At 49.5% G+C, this 22,500-nt stretch overlaps 1 protein-coding gene and 1 pseudogene across 1 annotated transcript in view; one reads left to right on the forward strand and one right to left on the reverse strand.

The window, feature by feature from the left end:
- Positions 1 to 2,848, forward strand: part of LOC136999141 (large subunit ribosomal RNA) — a 2,874-nt pseudogene extending 26 nt beyond the window's left edge.
- LOC136998345 (uncharacterized) overlaps positions 1 to 22,500 on the reverse strand; it is a 77,357-nt gene that overhangs the window by 15 nt on the left and 54,842 nt on the right. The window contains exon 2 of the mRNA XM_067350882.1: positions 1 to 2,757. This exon is cut by the window's left edge and continues 15 nt beyond it. Within this exon, the coding sequence (XP_067206983.1) occupies positions 1,988 to 2,563 (576 nt within the window). The 5' untranslated portion in view covers positions 2,564 to 2,757 and the 3' untranslated portion in view covers positions 1 to 1,987. The remainder of the gene's footprint in view (positions 2,758 to 22,500) is intronic.

Below are 22,500 nucleotides of genomic sequence, written 5' to 3' on the forward strand. Positions count from 1 at the left end.
GCTGAATTTAAGCATATTACTAAGCGGAGGAAAAGAAACTAACCAGGATTTCCTTAGTAGCGGCGAGCGAACAGGAAAGAGCCCAGCACCGAATCCCGCGGTTCCGCCGCAGGGAAATGTGGTGTTTGGGAGGATCCGGTGATCCCGAGGTGTCGCGTCGCGTCCAAGTCCATCTTGAATGGGGCCACTTACCCGCAGAGGGTGCCAGGCCCGTAGCGACCGGTGCGCGCACTCGGGAGGATCTCTCCTTAGAGTCGGGTTGCTTGAGAGTGCAGCTCTAAGTGGGTGGTAAACTCCATCTAAGGCTAAATACGACCACGAGACCGATAGCGAACAAGTACCGTGAGGGAAAGTTGAAAAGAACTTTGAAGAGAGAGTTCAAGAGTACGTGAAACCGTTCAGGGGTAAACCTAAGAAACCCAAAAGATCGAACGGGGAGATTCATCGTCAGCGGCGCTGGCTTCGCGTCGGTGGGCGATGCTCCGCGGAGCCCTTGCGGATCCTACCGCGGACACGCTACCGTGCGTCGATGTCCGGCGCTCGTCGTCGTGCACTTCTCCCCTAGTAGGACGTCGCGACCCGCTGGGTGTCGGTCTACGGCCCGAGTGCGGTGACTGTCGCGTCGCCGGTAAAACGGCACGCGGCAAACCCTCGGTCGCCCGGCCGGCTGCCCGGCGGTACACGCATGGTATCAGGCCGCACTCTTCTCACGTGTGCGTCGGGACCGTCGCAAGCGCGCGCCACGGTACTCGGAGGTTACGGACCTAGCGCCGTCCCCGGTCCTGGCCCGCTGTTGGTCGTACGGAACTCCTTCGACAGGCCTGCAAACGATATACCGGTCGGCGACGCTACTGCTTTGGGTACTCTTAGGACCCGTCTTGAAACACGGACCAAGGAGTCTAACATGTACGCGAGTCATTGGGACTAGCGAGACCTAAAGGCGCAATGAAAGTGAAGGTCGGCCCTGGTTGTCGACCGAGGGAGGATGGGCCGCGTCGCGATGCGGCTCCGCACTCCCGGGGCGTCTCATTCTCATCGCGAGAAGAGGCGCACCCAGAGCGTACACGTTGGGACCCGAAAGATGGTGAACTATGCCTGGTCAGGACGAAGTCAGGGGAAACCCTGATGGAGGTCCGTAGCGATTCTGACGTGCAAATCGATCGTCGGAACTGGGTATAGGGGCGAAAGACTAATCGAACCATCTAGTAGCTGGTTCCCTCCGAAGTTTCCCTCAGGATAGCTGGCACTCGGCCGTTCCGCCAGGAACGCGCGCGAGTCTCATCTGGTAAAGCGAATGATTAGAGGCCTTGGGGCCGAAACGACCTCAACCTATTCTCAAACTTTAAATGGGTGAGATCTCTGGCTTTCTTGAATTATGAAGCCACGAGCATCTCGGATCAGAGTGCCAAGTGGGCCATTTTTGGTAAGCAGAACTGGCGCTGTGGGATGAACCAAACGCAGAGTTAAGGCGCCCAACTCGACGCTCATGGGACACCATGAAAGGCGTTGGTTGCTTAAGACAGCAGGACGGTGGCCATGGAAGTCGGAATCCGCTAAGGAGTGTGTAACAACTCACCTGCCGAAGCAACTAGCCCTGAAAATGGATGGCGCTGAAGCGTCGAGCCTATACTCTGCCGTCAGCGGCAAGTGGGGCGGCCGCGCGCAAGCGCGCCGTCACGAAGCCCTGACGAGTAGGAGGGTCGCGGCGGTGTGCGCAGAAGGGTCTGGGCGTGAGCCTGCCTGGAGCCGCCGTCGGTGCAGATCTTGGTGGTAGTAGCAAATACTCCAGCGAGGCCCTGGAGGACTGACGTGGAGAAGGGTTTCGTGTGAACAGCCGTTGCACACGAGTCAGTCGATCCTAAGCCCTAGGAGAAATCCTATGTCAATGACGGCGTACATACTCTGGTGTTCTCGACAACGAGACCGAAAGAGAGAGAGACCGTGTGACGAGAGACACACGCCCGTCGGGCGAAAGGGAATCCGGTTCCTATTCCGGAACCCGGCAGCGGAACCGCATACAATTCGGGCCCTCGTAAGAGTGTTCGTCGGGGTAACCCAAAATGACCTGGAGACGCCGTCGGGAGATCCGGGAAGAGTTTTCTTTTCTGTATAAGCGTTCGAGTTCCCTGGAAACCTCTAGCAGGGAGATAGGGTTTGGAACGCGAAGAGCACCGCAGTTGCGGCGGTGTCCGGATCTTCCCCTCGGACCTTGAAAATCCAGGAGAGGGCCACGTGGAGGTGTCGCGCCGGTTCGTACCCATATCCGCAGCAGGTCTCCAAGGTAAAGAGCCTCTAGTCGATAGACTAATGTAGGTAAGGGAAGTCGGCAAATTGGATCCGTAACTTCGGAATAAGGATTGGCTCTGAGGAGCGGGGCGTGTCGGGCTTGGTCGGGAAGCGGGTCTGGCTGACGTGCCGGGCCTGGGCGAGGTGAACGGTCGGCGTTCTCGCGCCGGTCCCGGGATCCGAGCTCGGTCCCGTGCCTTGGCCTCCCGCGGATCTTCCTTGCTGCGAGGCTTCCGTGGCGGCGCGAGCCGTCGCGATCGTCCTCTTCGGCCGCCATTCAACGCTCAGCTCAGAACTGGCACGGACTAGGGGAATCCGACTGTCTAATTAAAACAAAGCATTGCGATGGCCCTCGCGGGTGTTGACGCAATGTGATTTCTGCCCAGTGCTCTGAATGTCAACGTGAAGAAATTCAAGCAAGCGCGGGTAAACGGCGGGAGTAACTATGACTCTCTTAAGGTAGCCAAATGCCTCGTCATCTAATTAGTGACGCGCATGAATGGATTAACGAGATTCCCACTGTCCCTATCTACTCCCCCCCAAGGGTGCACCTTGTCGCGGTGGGGGGGCTCAGTACCCGTCGGGCACGCTTTTTTCGTTCCGGCGGGGAAACGAACGCACCCGCGAGATGTGCACTATGTCCGACAAGGGTAAAAGGCCCCCAAAACCATGATCTCCAGTGGCTGTCGGAAACAGGTGCATGTCTCTACCTCCCCTCCACTTCTCCCTTTTCCACCCTACCCACATTATAACCCACTTCCCCTGTGGCCTATCTCCCTCTCCGCTGCGCCTTCTCTTGTTCTGAAGTGGGGGTGGGTCTGCGCCTAGGCAGGGGCCGGGGCGTGGGCCTGCTCGTGCGGATGCGCGGGGGAAGGGGCAGGGGCCACAGAGTAGAACCTACCGGGCCCTGCGTTGTCGGGCTAGGCCTCGGCCTGGTGCGGCGGCGACGGAACCGGTGGTTTTTTTTTTTTTTTTTTTTTTTTTTTTTTTTTTTTTTTTTTTTCAGGTCGGGGGTTGGGGGTGTCCGACCGGCGCATTCCCCCGTTTTGTGTTAATTGGGAATTTCACTCTAAGACCAAGGTGTTGGTGCCGTGCTCAGGGTCTGAATGGCTGCGGGAGTGTTTTGGTTAGGCGTTAACGCAGTCGCTAACGGTCCGCTCCGGGGTACCTGCCGACCCCTCGGTGTAGCTAGGCTTAGTGTCGTATAGGGTGGCTCTACGGCGCTGGACATCCCTTCCACCACACTCGTGGGAACAAAATGAGTTTTGAAATTTTAAATCTGGTGAGGAGGAGTGCCCGTTTGGCCAGCCGCTTCCGGCCAGACAGGGCTGCTGTTAGGGAAGTGGTGGGAGTTCCCGCCGCTGAGTTCCGTGCGCGATCGCTCGTGGGCTCGGTGGTGGCCTCCGCTTCTTCGAGCGCCTCACCGTGCTGTGCCCGAGCGAGTCCGCGTTGGACGCGGCGGGGTACAATCCCAGGTTTGCAGTCTTCGTACTGTCCGCATTGAAGTTGAAAAATGTGATAGAATAGCGCTCGCGTAAAAGCTAAAGAAATTCCGTACAGCCCGCGTATTATTGGAAAGGTGCGATAGTTTTGTAGGAACAAAGAATAGGTCAGGTAACGTTAAGCCACGCGAGGCAAGAATTGAAAAGAAACGCGTTAGATTCGCGGACCCCATCCAGACCCACCTGGAAGACTACATTAAATGATGTTAGCTCGTCAAACTCGGCGGAAAATTTAGTAACGGCTACGGAGCCAGTGGTAGTTTGTGCGCGGTCCACGGGAATTAGAATACTACAATTGAACATGCGTCGTTCACAAGTAGTATCAGGTGAGGTTCGTCAACTGGCCTCTGAAAAGCGACTTGACGTCCTGTTATTGCAGGAACCATACGTCAGGAAGCAAAATTCAAGCCACGTATTCTATGGGCTAGGTAGGCAAATTAGGGTGGCAGCTGTTCGCTCGCAACGTCCGTGGGCGGCAGTTGCCATAAGTAATCCAAACTTAGAAATGTTATTTGTCTCGCAGCTTAGTACTACGCATTGTGTCTGTGCGGAAGTGCAAGCACCCAATTTTTCGTTCTACGTCGTGTCGTGCTATTTCCAGTACAGCGACGAGATCGAGAAGCACCTCAGCCACCTCGAAATGGTGTGTCATTCACTGAGGGGGAAGAGAATGTTAGTTGCGTTAGATGCCAATGCGCGGTCGTCTCTCTGGGGCCCTCAGAGGACAGACGAAAGAGGTGCCAAACTCGAGGACCTCATCCAAGCATTCGGCCTCCAGGTTTTGAATGACGCTGCTCAGCCACCCACCTACTGGACGGCGGGAGGGTCGTCTTACATAGATGTCACTCTCTCGTCCCCTACCATGAGCCAATTCATCGGCGAGTGGAAAGTGAGGCAGGACTGGACGAGCAGCGACCACAACTCCGTGGACATCAGGGTGAGGGTGCCAAAAGTAACGGGCAATGATCGGGGGGCTGAGACCAGTCGTTTCGACACACGTCGGGCCGATTGGGATCGATTCGCCGAGAGCCTGCGCGACCTATCCAGGTCGCGGCTCGAGGTCCTCGGTCTGCAGTCTGCGGAGGAAGTAGAATTGATGGCGCAAGAACTTACGGTGGTGCTCCAAGAGGCCTGTAAGTCTTCCATGCCAAGAAAGAGAAGGTTTAGAAAATCCAACCCGTGGTGGACTAGAGAACTGACTGTCATCAAAAAGTCAGTATATAGGTTAAGACGTGCCATCCAGGTAGGGCGAGGAGAGCTCAATTACCTCACCCTTCACCAAGAGTACAGCGTATCTTTGAGGTACTACAGAAGGGAGGTGAGGAAGGCAAAACTCGCAAGCTGGCAAAAATTCGTCACGTCGCACGGCAACTCGGAGGCTTGGGGCTACGTTTACAAGCAACAAGCTGAAAAGCTCCGAGTTGAGAGGGTGGTCAACACCCTCCGGCGGGGCGAATACTCTACCAACACCGTAGAAGAGACAGCCGGCTACCTTCTGGATGTCCACGTCCCAGATGACCGGGAGAATGAGGATACAGATAGTCAAATCACAGTTAGGGAAAACGCGCAAGTTGCGCCAAATACGGCCGACGCTCCCATCTTCACGGAGCGAGAAGTGGCCGAGGTAGTTAAAAGTTTTAAAAATAATAAAGCACCCGGACCTGATCTAATCGAGGTCAGTGTCTTGAAGGTAGCATGTAGAACAATCCCCGGTCAGATAGTCAGGTTATTCAACGGGTGCCTTCAGTGGGGCGTCTTTCCCTCGATTTGGAAGGAGGGCTCATTACGAGTTCTTCTGAAGAGCGAGGACAGAGACGAGAAGGACCCGAAATCCTATAGGCCCATATGTCTCCTCTCTGTAGTAGGGAAACTTCTCGAAAAGCTTATTAAGCTTCGCCTGGAGGACACGTCGATGGCGCCTGATAAGGTCTCCGACCGGCAGTTCGGGTTCACGCCCGGAAAGTCGACGGAAGATGCTATCGTGGAGTTGCGGAGGATGGTCTCTGCCTCTGAAGAGAGGTATGCCGTCGCCCTGCTCTTTGATATTTCGGGTGCTTTCGACAATGTCTGGTGGCCCCTGGTCTTAGATAGCTTCAAAAATAGGAACTGCCCCAAGAACGTTTTCGGAGTGCTCCGGAGCTACTTCAGCGATCGAAGGGTGCAGATTGAATTAGGGCACGAAAAAGTTTTCAAGCAGGCAACGAGGGGGTGCCCGCAGGGCTCCGTTCTCGGTCCCACCTGCTGGAACGTTATGTTCGACGGCCTTCTTAAAGAATTAGAGGAAATAGCTCCGGGACAATATGCAGCTTACGCGGACGATTTAATAACAGTAATTAGAGGAAATTCGCGAAGGGAATTAGAACTGAAGGGTCAAATAATCGTTGATAGGATCGTAAATTGGTGCAAGTCCGCGAAATTGGAAATTTCGGAAAAAAAGACAGAAGCGATAGTATTGAAAAATGAAGATATATGTAGAGCACCGATTGGTAGAAGGGGAGGAGACCGCCCGGATAGGAAGCGGAAAACGAATACAAAAAAGGTAGACCTAGCAGGAAGACCCCCAACGATAAAAATAGGAGATAAAAGTATTAAATTCAAAAATTCCGTTAGATATCTCGGTGTCCATTTTGATAAAGGTATGAAAGTAGGGTCTCATTGTGAATATTTGAAAAATAAAGTAGAGTCACTATTCGCGAGATTGGGTAAGTTAGCTAGATCTACATGGGGTCTAAAATATAGGGCGCTCTCGACTATTTACAGGGGAGTGTTCGCCCCAACTGTGGCGTATGCCGCAGCGGGATGGGCAGACCTCTGTACGGAGCGCGATATTAGGAAACTACAAAGTATACAGCGCAAAGTGCTTATTCCGGTGGTAGGCGCGTATAGAACCTCGTCGCGGGAATCATTGTGCGTTGTCGCTGGTGCGACCCCTGTCGAAATCCTCCTCCAGGAAGGCAGGGCTAGGTATGAAATTAGAAGAGCTAGGGACACCGTGATAGGAGAAGCTAGAGTCGCAGCGACAGATGAGGATGCGGTGAAACGCATCAAGGCAGAGGGTAGGAGGATGTGGCAGGCCAAGTGGAGCTCTTCGACGAAAGGCCGTACCACTTTTTCGTTTTTCAGAAACATCTCTGGGAGGATGGGCGCGCGGTGGATTCAACCTGACCGTTGGAGCGCGCAGGTGCTTACGGGTCATGGCGATTTCCGAGCACGCCTTGCGTCGCTCGGACTCGTCGACAGCGGCGCCTGTGACTGTGGCGGCGGTGAAGACACTGTACCGCACTTCCTTCTGGAGTGCGAAAGATTCGAAGCGCAGAGAGTCGCTCTGCGCGATATAGTAGGGGCTGACAGTTGGAGATGGCCGGAAGTAGCACCTCTCTTGGTGCAGACTCCAGAGGCCTTTTCCCTGTTCAGCGATTTCTGTAGAGAGTCGTTATGGATTAAGCAATCCGAGCAATAAGTAGGCCGGAGAAAAGTAATAAGTGTAGCGCGCGATATAAAAATAAAAATAAAAATAGATTCTGGGCCATTCACTCGGGGTGCGTCGGAGCCCTCGGGCGTGGGAGCGCAGCCTCGTAAGCTTCTCGGGTCAACTGCGTTACCGGATGGTTAGGTATAGGAATTAGTATTCTATTAGGTAGGATTTCCAACCTGAATATCCAATGACGTATTTGTCATATCCTTCCCAACAGTTTCATCCAAACCTCATATTCCTTTCCCAACAGGGTCAGAGCGCGTGTCCAGGTACGGGACACGAATGAGCAGGCCTCCCCGTGGTCCCCGTGGGCGTGGCTAGGGTGCAGGGGGCGGCGGCTGGGCGCGTCCATCAACGCCAGGTGGGTAGCGTGTCCTGTTCGCTTCTCCGGGTGTGCAAAGGGGTGGTTGCACCGGTCACGGCTGAACTGCTCATCCTGCGTGCGAACCCGCAGGCGCTGCTGGATTTTTCTATCGCCCGGCTTTTGGGGTTTCGTTGGATAGTGGAGAGTATTGTGGCGTATAGCGTTTCTACGCTCAGGTAGCAGGGGTTTTGTTCCTTCCGCGGTTCAACACCCTCACAGTGAATGTCCCTATCTACTCCTCTCCATGGTGCACCTTGTCGTGGTGGGGGGGCTCAGTACCCGTCGGGCACGCTTTTTTCGTTCCGGCGGGGAAACGAACGCACCCGCGAGATGTGCACTATGTCCGACAAGGGTAAAAGGCCCCCAAAACCATGATCTCCAGTGGCTGTCGGAAACAGGTGCATGTCTCTACCTCCCCTCCACTTCTCCCTTTTCCACCCTACCCACATTATAACCCACTTCCCCTGTGGCCTATCTCCCTCTCCGCTGCGCCTTCTCTTGTTCTGAAGTGGGGGTGGGTCTGCGCCTAGGCAGGGGCCGGGGCGTGGGCCTGCTCGTGCGGATGCGCGGGGGAAGGGGCAGGGGCCACAGAGTAGAACCTACCGGGCCCTGCGTTGTCGGGCTAGGCCTCGGCCTGGTGCGGCGGCGACGGAACCGGTGGTTTTTTTTTTTTTTTTTTTTTTTTTTTTTTTTTTTTTTTTTTTTTTTTTTTCAGGTCGGGGGTTGGGGGTGTCCGACCGGCGGACTCCCCCGTTTTGTGTTAATTGGGAATTTCACTCTAAGACCAAGGTGTTGGTGCCGTGCTCAGGGTCTGAATGGCTGCGGGAGTGTTTTGGTTAGGCGTTAACGCAGTCGCTAACGGTCCGCTCCGGGGTACCTGCCGACCCCTCGGTGTAGCTAGGCTTAGTGTCGTATAGGTGGCTCTACGGCGCTGGACATCCCTTCCACCACACTCGTGGGAACAAAATGAGTTTTGAAATTTTAAATCTTGTGAGGAGGAGTGCCCGTTTGGCCAGCCGCTTCCGGCCAGACAGGGCTGCTGTTAGGGAAGTGGTGGGAGTTCCCGCCGCTGAGTTCCGTGCGCGATCGCTCGTGGGCTCGGTGGTGGCCTCCGCTTCTTCGAGAGCGCCTCACCGTGCTGTGCCCGAGCGAGTCCGCGTTGGACGCGGCGGGGTACAATCCCAGGTTTGCAGTCTTCGTACTGTCCGCATTGAAATTGAAAAGTGTGATAGGATAGCGTGCGTGTTAAAGAAATTCCGTACAGCCCGCGTATTATTGGAAAGGTGCGATAGTTTTGTAGGAAAAAAGAATAGGTCAGGTAACGTTAAGCCACGCGAGGCAAGAATTGAAAAGAAACGCGTTAGATTCGCGGACCCCATCCAGACCCACCTGGAAGATACATTAAACGATGTTAGCTCGTCAAACTCGGCGGAAAATTTAGTAACGGCTACGGAGCCAGCGGTAGTTTGTGCGCGGTCCACGGGAATTAGGATACTACAATTGAACATGCGTCGTTCACAAGTAGTATCAGGTGAGGTTCGTCAACTGGCCTCTGAAAAGCGACTTGACGTCCTGTTATTGCAGGAACCATACGTCAAGAAGCAAAACTCAAGCCATATATTCTATGGGCTAGGTAGGCAAATTAGGGTGGCGGCTGTTCGCTCGCAACGTCCGTGGGCGGCAGTAGCCATAAGTAATCCAAATTTAGAAATGTTATTTGTCTCGCAGCTTAGTACTACGCATTGTGTTTGTGCGGAAGTGCAAGCCCCCAATTTTTCGTTCTACGTCGTGTCGTGCTACTTCCAGTACAGCGACGAGATCGAGAAACACCTCAGCCACCTCGAAATGGTGTGTCATTCACTGAGGGGGAAGAGAATGATAGTTGCGTTAGATGCCAATGCGCGGTCGTCTCTCTGGGGCCCTCAGAGGACAGACGAAAGAGGTGCCAAACTCGAGGACCTCATCCAAGCATTTGGCCTCCAGGTTTTGAACGACGCTGCTCAACCACCTACCTACTGGACGGCGGGAGGGTCGTCTTACATAGATGTCACTCTCTCGTCCCCTACCATGAGCCAATTCATCGGCGAGTGGAAAGTGAGGCAGGACTGGACGAGCAGCGACCACAACTCCGTGGACATCAGGGTGAGGGTGCCAAAAGTAACGGGCAATGATCGGGGGGCTGAGACCAGTCGTTTCGACACACGTCGGGCCGATTGGGATCGATTCGCCGAGAGCCTGCGCGACCTATCCAGGTCGCGGCTCGAGGTCCTCGGTCTGCAGTCTGCGGAGGAAGTAGAATTGATGGCGCAAGAACTTACGGTGGTGCTCCAAGAGGCCTGTAAGTCTTCCATGCCAAGAAAGAGAAGGTTTAGAAAATCCAACCCGTGGTGGACTAGAGAACTGACTGTCATCAAAAAGTCAGTATATAGGTTAAGACGTGCCATCCAGGTAGGGCGAGGAGAGCTCAATTACCTCACCCTTCACCAAGAGTACAGCGTATCTTTGAGGTACTACAGAAGGGAGGTGAGGAAGGCAAAACTCGCAAGCTGGCAAAAATTCGTCACGTCGCACGGCAACTCGGAGGCTTGGGGCTACGTTTACAAGCAACAAGCTGAAAAGCTCCGAGTTGAGAGGGTGGTCAACACCCTCCGGCGGGGCGAATACTCTACCAACACCGTAGAAGAGACAGCCGGCTACCTTCTGGATGTCCACGTCCCAGATGACCGGGAGAATGAGGATACAGATAGTCAAATCACAGTTAGGGAAAACGCGCAAGTTGCGCCAAATACGGCCGACGCTCCCATCTTCACGGAGCGAGAAGTGGCCGAGGTAGTTAAAAGTTTTAAAAATAATAAAGCACCCGGACCTGATCTAATCGAGGTCAGTGTCTTGAAGGTAGCATGTAGAACAATCCCCGGTCAGATAGTCAGGTTATTCAACGGGTGCCTTCAGTGGGGCGTCTTTCCCTCGATTTGGAAGGAGGGCTCATTACGAGTTCTTCTGAAGAGCGAGGACAGAGACGAGAAGGACCCGAAATCCTATAGGCCCATATGTCTCCTCTCTGTAGTAGGGAAACTTCTCGAAAAGCTTATTAAGCTTCGCCTGGAGGACACGTCGATGGCGCCTGATAAGGTCTCCGACCGGCAGTTCGGGTTCACGCCCGGAAAGTCGACGGAAGATGCTATCGTGGAGTTGCGGAGGATGGTCTCTGCCTCTGAAGAGAGGTATGCCGTCGCCCTGCTCTTTGATATTTCGGGTGCTTTCGACAATGTCTGGTGGCCCCTGGTCTTAGATAGCTTCAAAAATAGGAACTGCCCCAAGAACGTTTTCGGAGTGCTCCGGAGCTACTTCAGCGATCGAAGGGTGCAGATTGAATTAGGGCACGAGAAAGTTTTCAAGCAGGCAACGAGGGGGTGCCCGCAGGGCTCCGTTCTCGGTCCCACCTGCTGGAACGTTATGTTCGACGGCCTTCTTAAAGAATTAGAGGAAATAGCTCCGGGACAATATGCAGCTTACGCGGACGATTTAATAACAGTAATTAGAGGAAATTCGCGAAGGGAATTAGAACTGAAGGGTCAAATAATCGTTGATAGGATCGTAAATTGGTGCAAGTCCGCGAAATTGGAAATTTCGGAAAAAAAGACAGAAGCGATAGTATTGAAAAATGAAGATATATGTAGAGCACCGATTGGTAGAAGGGGAGGAGACCGCCCGGATAGGAAGCGGAAAACGAATACAAAAAAGGTAGACCTAGCAGGAAGACCCCCAACGATAAAAATAGGAGATAAAAGTATTAAATTCAAAAATTCCGTTAGATATCTCGGTGTCCATTTTGATAAAGGTATGAAAGTAGGGTCTCATTGTGAATATTTGAAAAATAAAGTAGAGTCACTATTCGCGAGATTGGGTAAGTTAGCTAGATCTACATGGGGTCTAAAATATAGGGCGCTCTCGACTATTTACAGGGGAGTGTTCGCCCCAACTGTGGCGTATGCCGCAGCGGGATGGGCAGACCTCTGTACGGAGCGCGATATTAGGAAACTACAAAGTATACAGCGCAAAGTGCTTATTCCGGTGGTAGGCGCGTATAGAACCTCGTCGCGGGAATCATTGTGCGTTGTCGCTGGTGCGACCCCTGTCGAAATCCTCCTCCAGGAAGGCAGGGCTAGGTATGAAATTAGAAGAGCTAGGGACACCGTGATAGGAGAAGCTAGAGTCGCAGCGACAGATGAGGATGCGGTGAAACGCATCAAGGCAGAGGGTAGGAGGATGTGGCAGGCCAAGTGGAGCTCTTCGACGAAAGGCCGTACCACTTTTTCGTTTTTCAGAAACATCTCTGGGAGGATGGGCGCGCGGTGGATTCAACCTGACCGTTGGAGCGCGCAGGTGCTTACGGGTCATGGCGATTTCCGAGCACGCCTTGCGTCGCTCGGACTCGTCGACAGCGGCGCCTGTGACTGTGGCGGCGGTGAAGACACTGTACCGCACTTCCTTCTGGAGTGCGAAAGATTCGAAGCGCAGAGAGTCGCTCTGCGCGATATAGTAGGGGCTGACAGTTGGAGATGGCCGGAAGTAGCACCTCTCTTGGTGCAGACTCCAGAGGCCTTTTCCCTGTTCAGCGATTTCTGTAGAGAGTCGTTATGGATTAAGCAATCCGAGCAATAAGTAGGCCGGGGAAAAGTAATAAGTGTAGCGCGCGATATAAAAATAAAATAAAAATAGATTCTGGGCCATTCACTCGGGGTGCGTCGGAGCCCTTGGGCGTGGGAGCGCAGCCTCGTAAACTTCTCGGGTCAACTGCGTTACCGGATGGTTAGGTATAGGAATTAGTCTTCTGTTAGGTAGGATTTCCAACCTTAATATCCAATGACGTGTTTGTCATATCCTTCCCAACAGTTTCATCCAAACCTCATATTCCTTCCCAACAGGGTCAGAGCGCGTGTCCAGGTACGGGACACGAATGAGCAGGCCTCCCCGTGGTCCCCGTGGGCGTGGCTAGGGTGCAGGGGGCGGCGGCTGGGCGCGTCCATCAACGCCAGGTGGGTAGCGTGTCCTGTTCGCTTCTCCGGGTGTGCAAAGGGGTGGTTGCACCGGTCACGGCTGAACTGCTCATCCTGCGTGCGAACCCGCAGGCGCTGCTGGATTTTTCTATCGCCCGGCTTTTGGGGTTTCGTTGGATAGTGGAGAGTATTGTGGCGTATAGCGTTTCTACGCTCAGGTAGCAGGGGTTTTGTTCCTTCCGCGGTTCAACACCCTCACAGTGAATGTCCCTATCTACTCCCCCCCAAGGGTGCACCTTGTCGTGGTGGGGGGGCTCAGTACCCGTCGGGCACGCTTTTTTTCGTTCCGGCGGGGAAACGAACGCACCCGCGAGATGTGCACTATGTCCGACAAGGGTAAAAGGCCCCCAAAACCATGATCTCCAGTGGCTGTCGGAAACAGGTGCATGTCTCTACCTCCCCTCCACTTCTCCCTTTTCCACCCTACCCACATTATAACCCACTTCCCCTGTGGCCTATCTCCCTCTCCGCTGCGCCTTCTCTTGTTCTGAAGTGGGGGTGGGTCTGCGCCTAGGCAGGGGCCGGGGCGTGGGCCTGCTCGTGCGGATGCGCGGGGGAAGGGGCAGGGGCCACAGAGTAGAACCTACCGGGCCCTGCGTTGTCGGGCTAGGCCTCGGCCTGGTGCGGCGGCGACGGAACCGGTGGTTTTTTTTTTTTTTTTTTTTTTTTTTTTTTTTTTTTTTTTTTTTTTTTCAGGTCGGGGGTTGGGGGTGTCCGACCGGCGGACTCCCCCGTTTTGTGTTAATTGGGAATTTCACTCTAAGACCAAGGTGTTGGTGCCGTGCTCAGGGTCTGAATGGCTGCGGGAGTGTTTTGGTTAGGCGTTAACGCAGTCGCTAACGGTCCGCTCCGGGGTACCTGCCGACCCCTCGGTGTAGCTAGGCTTAGTGTCGTATAGGTGGCTCTACGGCGCTGGACATCCCTTCCACCACACTCGTGGGAACAAAATGAGTTTTGAAATTTTAAATCTGGTGAGGAGGAGTGCCCGTTTGGCCAGCCGCTTCCGGCCAGACAGGGCTGCTGTTAGGGAAGTGGTGGGAGTTCCCGCCGCTGAGTTCCGTGCGCGATCGCTCGTGGGCTCGGTGGTGGCCTCCGCTTCTTCGAGAGCGCCTCACCGTGCTGTGCCCGAGCGAGTCCGCGTTGGACGCGGCGGGGTACAATCCCAGGTTTGCAGTCTTCGTACTGTCCGCATTGAAGTTGAAAAATGTGATAGAATAGCGTGCGTGTTAAAGAAATTCCGTACAGCCCGCGTATTATTGGAAAGGTGCGATAGTTTTGTAGGAACAAAGAATAGGTCAGGTAACGTTAAGCCACGCGAGGCAAGAATTGAAAAGAAACGCGTTAGATTCGCGGACCCCATCCAGACCCACCTGGAAGATACATTAAACGATGTTAGCTCGTCAAACTCGGCGGAAAATTTAGTAACGGCTACGGAGCCAGTGGTAGTTTGTGCGCGGTCCACGGGAATTAGAATACTACAATTGAACATGCGTCGTTCACAAGTAGTATCAGGTGAGGTTCGTCAACTGGCCTCTGAAAAGCGACTTGACGTCCTGTTATTGCAGGAACCATACGTCAAGAAGCAAAACTCAAGCCATATATTCTATGGGCTAGGTAGGCAAATTAGGGTGGCGGCTGTTCGCTCGCAACGTCCGTGGGCGGCAGTAGCCATAAGTAATCCAAATTTAGAAATGTTATTTGTCTCGCAGCTTAGTACTACGCATTGTGTTTGTGCGGAAGTGCAAGCCCCCAATTTTTCGTTCTACGTCGTGTCGTGCTACTTCCAGTACAGCGACGAGATCGAGAAACACCTCAGCCACCTCGAAATGGTGTGTCATTCACTGAGGGGGAAGAGAATGATAGTTGCGTTAGATGCCAATGCGCGGTCGTCTCTCTGGGGCCCTCAGAGGACTGACGAAAGAGGTGCCAAACTCGAGGACCTCATCCAAGCATTTGGCCTCCAGGTTTTGAACGACGCTGCTCAACCACCTACCTACTGGACGGCGGGAGGGTCGTCTTACATAGATGTCACTCTCTCGTCCCCTACCATGAGCCAATTCATCGGCGAGTGGAAAGTGAGGCAGGACTGGACGAGCAGCGACCACAACTCCGTGGACATCAGGGTGAGGGTGCCAAAAGTAACGGGCAATGATCGGGGGGCTGAGACCAGTCGTTTCGACACACGTCGGGCCGATTGGGATCGATTCGCCGAGAGCCTGCGCGACCTATCCAGGTCGCGGCTCGAGGTCCTCGGTCTGCAGTCTGCGGAGGAAGTAGAATTGATGGCGCAAGAACTTACGGTGGTGCTCCAAGAGGCCTGTAAGTCTTCCATGCCAAGAAAGAGAAGGTTTAGAAAATCCAACCCGTGGTGGACTAGAGAACTGACTGTCATCAAAAAGTCAGTATATAGGTTAAGACGTGCCATCCAGGTAGGGCGAGGAGAGCTCAATTACCTCACCCTTCACCAAGAGTACAGCGTATCTTTGAGGTACTACAGAAGGGAGGTGAGGAAGGCAAAACTCGCAAGCTGGCAAAAATTCGTCACGTCGCACGGCAACTCGGAGGCTTGGGGCTACGTTTACAAGCAACAAGCTGAAAAGCTCCGAGTTGAGAGGGTGGTCAACACCCTCCGGCGGGGCGAATACTCTACCAACACCGTAGAAGAGACAGCCGGCTACCTTCTGGATGTCCACGTCCCAGATGACCGGGAGAATGAGGATACAGATAGTCAAATCACAGTTAGGGAAAACGCGCAAGTTGCGCCAAATACGGCCGACGCTCCCATCTTCACGGAGCGAGAAGTGGCCGAGGTAGTTAAAAGTTTTAAAAATAATAAAGCACCCGGACCTGATCTAATCGAGGTCAGTGTCTTGAAGGTAGCATGTAGAACAATCCCCGGTCAGATAGTCAGGTTATTCAACGGGTGCCTTCAGTGGGGCGTCTTTCCCTCGATTTGGAAGGAGGGCTCATTACGAGTTCTTCTGAAGAGCGAGGACAGAGACGAGAAGGACCCGAAATCCTATAGGCCCATATGTCTCCTCTCTGTAGTAGGGAAACTTCTCGAAAAGCTTATTAAGCTTCGCCTGGAGGACACGTCGATGGCGCCTGATAAGGTCTCCGACCGGCAGTTCGGGTTCACGCCCGGAAAGTCGACGGAAGATGCTATCGTGGAGTTGCGGAGGATGGTCTCTGCCTCTGAAGAGAGGTATGCCGTCGCCCTGCTCTTTGATATTTCGGGTGCTTTCGACAATGTCTGGTGGCCCCTGGTCTTAGATAGCTTCAAAAATAGGAACTGCCCCAAGAACGTTTTCGGAGTGCTCCGGAGCTACTTCAGCGATCGAAGGGTGCAGATTGAATTAGGGCACGAAAAAGTTTTCAAGCAGGCAACGAGGGGGTGCCCGCAGGGCTCCGTTCTCGGTCCCACCTGCTGGAACGTTATGTTCGACGGCCTTCTTAAAGAATTAGAGGAAATAGCTCCGGGACAATATGCAGCTTACGCGGACGATTTAATAACAGTAATTAGAGGAAATTCGCGAAGGGAATTAGAACTGAAGGGTCAAATAATCGTTGATAGGATCGTAAATTGGTGCAAGTCCGCGAAATTGGAAATTTCGGAAAAAAAGACAGAAGCGATAGTATTGAAAAATGAAGATATATGTAGAGCACCGATTGGTAGAAGGGGAGGAGACCGCCCGGATAGGAAGCGGAAAACGAATACAAAAAAGGTAGACCTAGCAGGAAGACCCCCAACGATAAAAATAGGAGATAAAAGTATTAAATTCAAAAATTCCGTTAGATATCTCGGTGTCCATTTTGATAAAGGTATGAAAGTAGGGTCTCATTGTGAATATTTGAAAAATAAAGTAGAGTCACTATTCGCGAGATTGGGTAAGTTAGCTAGATCTACATGGGGTCTAAAATATAGGGCGCTCTCGACTATTTACAGGGGAGTGTTCGCCCCAACTGTGGCGTATGCCGCAGCGGGATGGGCAGACCTCTGTACGGAGCGCGATATTAGGAAACTACAAAGTATACAGCGCAAAGTGCTTATTCCGGTGGTAGGCGCGTATAGAACCTCGTCGCGGGAATCATTGTGCGTTGTCGCTGGTGCGACCCCTGTCGAAATCCTCCTCCAGGAAGGCAGGGCTAGGTATGAAATTAGAAGAGCTAGGGACACCGTGATAGGAGAAGCTAGAGTCGCAGCGACAGATGAGGATGCGGTGAAACGCATCAAGGCAGAGGGTAGGAGGATGTGGCAGGCCAAGTGGAGCTCTTCGACGAAAGGCCGTACCACTTTTTCGTTTTTCAGAAACATCTCTGGGAGGATGGGCGCGCGGTGGATTCAACCTGACCGTTGGAGCGCGCAGGTGCTTACGGGTCATGGCGATTTCCGAGCACGCCTTGCGTCGCTCGGACTCGTCGACAGCGGCGCCTGTGACTGTGGCGGCGGTGAAGACACTGTACCGCACTTCCTTCTGGAGTGCGAAAGATTCGAAGCGCAGAGAGTCGCTCTGCGCGATATAGTAGGGGCTGACAGTTGGAGATGGCCGGAAGTAGCACCTCTCTTGGTGCAGACTCCAGAGGCCTTTTCCCTGTTCAGCGATTTCTGTAGAGAGTCGTTATGGATTAAGCAATCCGAGCAATAAGTAGGCCGGAGAAAAGTAATAAGTGTAGCGCGCGATATAAAAATAAAAATAAAAATAGATTCTGGGCCATTCACTCGGGGTGCGTCGGAGCCCTCGGGCGTGGGAGCGCAGCCTCGTAAGCTTCTCGGGTCAACTGCGTTACCGGATGGTTAGGTATAGGAATTAGTATTCTATTAGGTAGGATTTCCAACCTGAATATCCAATGACGTATTTGTCATATCCTTCCCAACAGTTTCATCCAAACCTCATATTCCTTTCCCAACAGGGTCAGAGCGCGTGTCCAGGTACGGGACACGAATGAGCAGGCCTCCCCGTGGTCCCCGTGGGCGTGGCTAGGGTGCAGGGGGCGGCGGCTGGGCGCGTCCATCAACGCCAGGTGGGTAGCGTGTCCTGTTCGCTTCTCCGGGTGTGCAAAGGGGTGGTTGCACCGGTCACGGCTGAACTGCTCATCCTGCGTGCGAACCCGCAGGCGCTGCTGGATTTTTCTATCGCCCGGCTTTTGGGGTTTCGTTGGATAGTGGAGAGTATTGTGGCGTATAGCGTTTCTACGCTCAGGTAGCAGGGGTTTTGTTCCTTCCGCGGTTCAACACCCTCACAGTGAATGTCCCTATCTACTCGCCCCCAGGGGCTGCAACTGCTTTGGCAGCTGCAGTACGGGCCTAGCGCACCCGGGGTACCCGAGCTCGTCCTAATTTAAGGTGTTAGATACCGTGCCGATGTATGCGTGGCCGTGAGGACGTAAAAATGCACGGTCTTAAACGGTTCCCCTGGGGCACCTGGCGCAACCCCAGGTGTATTTCAGTCGCCTTATCTAGGTAAGGGGGCTCTGCCTAGACGGACATAATGAACTCACCATACTCGTGGGATAAAAAATGAATGAACCAAACTTACACAAAAAACAAACATTACGTGCATTAAAAACACAAGAAAAAACAAGAGGGGACGAGGACGCAAACAGCCAAACGTCGGAAATCGCAGATTCGGAAATGGAAAATGATACAGATAGATACAGGCTAGCTGAAAGTTCTAGTAGACGAAGCTCGGTTTCATCGGGTACAGGCTACATTTGGCCGGAACTGGACGGAAGGAAGGGAGGTCAAAAGAGAAAAAAAATGGAAGAAGATATAAGAGGTATAGAGGAACGTGAAATAGCACAAGAAAACGAGAGAAAGGAAACAATAGAATATGTAAGCAAGCAAAGAGAAGAACTAGAAAAATTTCTGTTTTTGGAATCTAACAAGATCACACGGCCAGCAATAAAATATGTTTTAGAAAAATGGAGGCTAATGGAAGCTAAAATGATTGAATTAATTGCTAAGCAAAGCCAAATGAGCGAAAAAATAGAAGTTTTAAAAAAAGAAAAAATGTCAAACAATAATAAGGAAACATATGCGGAAATAACTCAAAATAAATACAGTATTACTAAGAAAGATAAGGACGTAAACAAATATAAAAATAAAGCCGATAGAATAATAATAATAAAACCTAAAGAAAATAAAGAAAATGTTACAATAGAAGAAATAAAAAGTAAATTTTTTGAGACAATAAAAGGCAGAAAAGATGATATTAGAATAAATAATATAAGGAAAACACGGGATAACGGCATACTAATTGAAACAGAAGATAGAGAGGACATTACAGTAATAAAAAAAATGGATCTCGACAAGGCAGAGCTAAAAACGGAAACACCCAGAAAGGTGGGACCATCTATAATAATTTATGATGTGAACAAAGATATGACAATGGATGAAATAAGAAAAGAAATTTGGAATAAAAATTTAAAAAGGACTGGCCTAAGTCAGGAAGTATATGATAGTAAAATCAATTTCAGAGTAAAATTAAGAAACAAGAACCCAACATTAACAAATTGGGTCCTCGAGGTTCCTGCAAGAATTTTTTATATACTTATAGAGAGAAAAAAAATGTATATTGAATGGCAATCTCACAGTGTAAAAGAATATGTTAATATAGTAAGATGTTTTAGATGTTTTGGTTTTGGACATATTGCAAATAAGTGTACTTCAGAGCACCAGTATTGCGGTCACTGCGGTGACAAGGAGCACATTTTTAAAGACTGTAAAAAAGATCTGAAAACCCGAAATGTGTCTGTTGTATAAAAAATAAAAGAAAAAATATAAGTCATAATGTAAGAGACAAGAAGTGTCCGGAGTATGTCAGGCAGTTAGATAGATATAATGATAGAATAACATATACGGAATGACGATAAAAATTTTACAAATTAACGCACAGAGAAGTATAAAAGTAGCAAATGAATTAAGGAAAACGGTAGAAGAAAAAAGCTTGGACATACTCATACTACAAGAGCCATACTTGTATAAAAAACAAATTAAAGGATACGCACCTCTTACAGCTAAAATTGTACAAAACGACGAGGACAAAGAAACAAAGGCTGCAATAATAATATACAACAAAGAAATTACAGTCACACAACTAGAGCAATATAAAACAGAACATATAGTTTGTGCACATATAAAAACAAAAGAAGAAAATTTTTATATTGTGTCGGTATACTGTCAATTCTCGTATGAGATCGAAAGGTTTTTAGTGGACTTGGAGAAAATAATAGTAGAACTAGGCAAAAATAGAATTCTAATCGTAGGAGATTTTAATGCTAAGTCGGTCCTTTGGTTTAATGATGAAACGGATTTCAAGGGGGCTAAAGTAGAGGAGTTTATAATGGGAAATGAGTTAATAATAATGAACAAGGAGGGAAATCCCCCAACTTTTTGGACATGTAATGGTAGCGCAAATATAGACTTGACATTAGCTACAAACGACTTGAGACAAAAAATACACTCGTGGCAAGTAAAGGAAACATGGGCAAACAGCGACCATAACTGCATATATTTTGAGCTTGAAAATCATGTAAACGAGAAAAGAATAAACACAATAACGGAAAGATATAATATTAAATCAGCTAACTGGGATAAATTTGGAGGACTATTAAACAAAATATTTAGTGCGGAAAATATTAAAAAAATGATAGAAATGACGGCCGAAAACTGTAGCAAGTATTTTAATAATAAAATACACGAAATATGTAAAAAAAGTATTAGATTTAAGAAAGATGTAGAGCGTAAAGTCCCATGGTGGAATAAAGAAATAGAGGAGAAGAGGAAAATAGTTAACAAAAGCAAAAAAAGAATCAAAATGTACAAAAAACAAAATAACAAAACGGAGGAGGAAAGAGAAAAAGAGCAGTATAAGATTTTAAAAAAAGAGTACAACAAATTGATCAAAAAAAGTAAAATAGAATCTTGGAAAGACTTTATAACGCAAGCTGCAAGCAAAGACCCATGGGGTGCAGCATACAAAATTAACATGGAAAAGATAAAAAAAGCAGAAATTTTTCATACAATAAATATAGATAATGCGATAACTAATGATTGGGCAACAACGATAAAAGAAATATTAAATACGCTCGCGCCAGAAATAGATAGGAATATGGAAAATAATACACATAAGGAAATACAAGAAAAAAATAAAGCATACATTAATAAAAATGTTGAACAACCAATAACAACACAGGAAATCGAGTTAGCGATTAGGAGGACAAAAGACAAAAAAGCACCTGGATTAGACAATCTCAACCCAGAAATTATAAAAGAAATATGGAAATATAATAAGAACATTTTCGTTACAATTTTTAATAAATGCTTTAGAGATGAAATCTTCCCTAATGAATGGAAAAAAGCGGAAGTGATTATTATCCGGAAGTCAAAAGACAGGGACCCGAGTAATCCGGGCTCTTATAGGCCGATATCACTAATCCCGGTAATAGCAAAAGTCTTTGAAAGGATTATTTTAAATAGACTAATGACATCCTACTTGGAACTTGGGCTAGAAAGTTATAATCAGTTCGGCTTCAAAACGAGGTTGGGAACAGAAGATGCAATATATAAGTTAATCTTAGGGGCTAAAACAACTGACAAGAAATACGTTATAGCTGTTTTTATGGATATAAAGGGTGCCTTTGATAATTTATGGTGGGAGGGTATACTAAATAGAATAACACAAGCAAACTGTTCAAGTAAAATTTATAAACTAATCAAAAATTATTTTGAAAATAGAGAAATTATAGTCAAAGCAAATAATGATCAAATAGCTAAAAAGATGAATAAAGGTTGCCCACAAGGATCCATTATTGGACCGGCCTTCTGGAATATGGTAATGGACGAATTATTAAACAATGAAACGGAAAATTGTGAATATGTAGCTTACGCGGACGATCTCGTGGTACTAATAAAAGGAAATACAAGGAAAGATCTGGAGGAATTATCAAGTAAAGTTTTCACAAAGATACAGAAATGGACAAACATAAATAAACTAGAAATAGCTCCGGATAAAACAAAGGTCATGATACTTAAAGGAAAAATGGATAAAGGCAAAATGCCTAACTTAAAGTACAACAATAATAAGCTAAAATATTATGAAACAGTAAAATATTTAGGGGTGATAATGGATAAACGGCTAAATTTTATCGAACATGCAAAATACGTAAAAGAAAAAATCAAAAAGGTATGCGCAAAATTAAAACGAATAGCTAATAGTTATTGGGGGATTAAAACAACCCATCTTAAGTTGATTTATAATGTGGTAGTTACGTCCATAATGACATACGGAGCTGGAGCTTGGTTTAACTCAGTCAACCACTCCCATGTAAAAAGACATATAGAGTCGGCCCAAAGGTTTGCGCTGTTAACAATCCTCAAAGCGTGTAGAACGGTGTCCACTCCTGCTCTGCAAGTGATCGCTGGATGCTTGCCGATAGATCTTTTAATAAAAATAAGAGGAATAAATTATACGTTAAAAAATAAAAAAAACATTATAAGTGATCTCTACGAAACTCCGGTTAACATAAATGAAATGACAGACAAGGAAATAATAAATGAGAAAAAGAAAATTAAAAAACTGGCAAGCGAGAAATGGCAAGAAAGATGGGAATCGGAAAGTAAAGGAAGAATGACGCATAAATTCATACCAAAGGTAGATTTTGCTACAAATAATAATTGGTTTCACCCAGGAAGAAACTGTACATATTTAATTACCGAACATGGTCCTTTTAATATGAAACTGTGTAACTTTAATCTTTCAGAGACGCCTTACTGCAGTTTCTGCAGAAAAGAAGAAAAGGAAGAAAACGTGC

The sequence above is a fragment of the Linepithema humile genome, chromosome 3 (genome assembly GCF_040581485.1).
Source record: "Linepithema humile isolate Giens D197 chromosome 3, Lhum_UNIL_v1.0, whole genome shotgun sequence".
Taxonomy (NCBI): Eukaryota; Metazoa; Arthropoda; class Insecta; order Hymenoptera; family Formicidae; genus Linepithema; species Linepithema humile.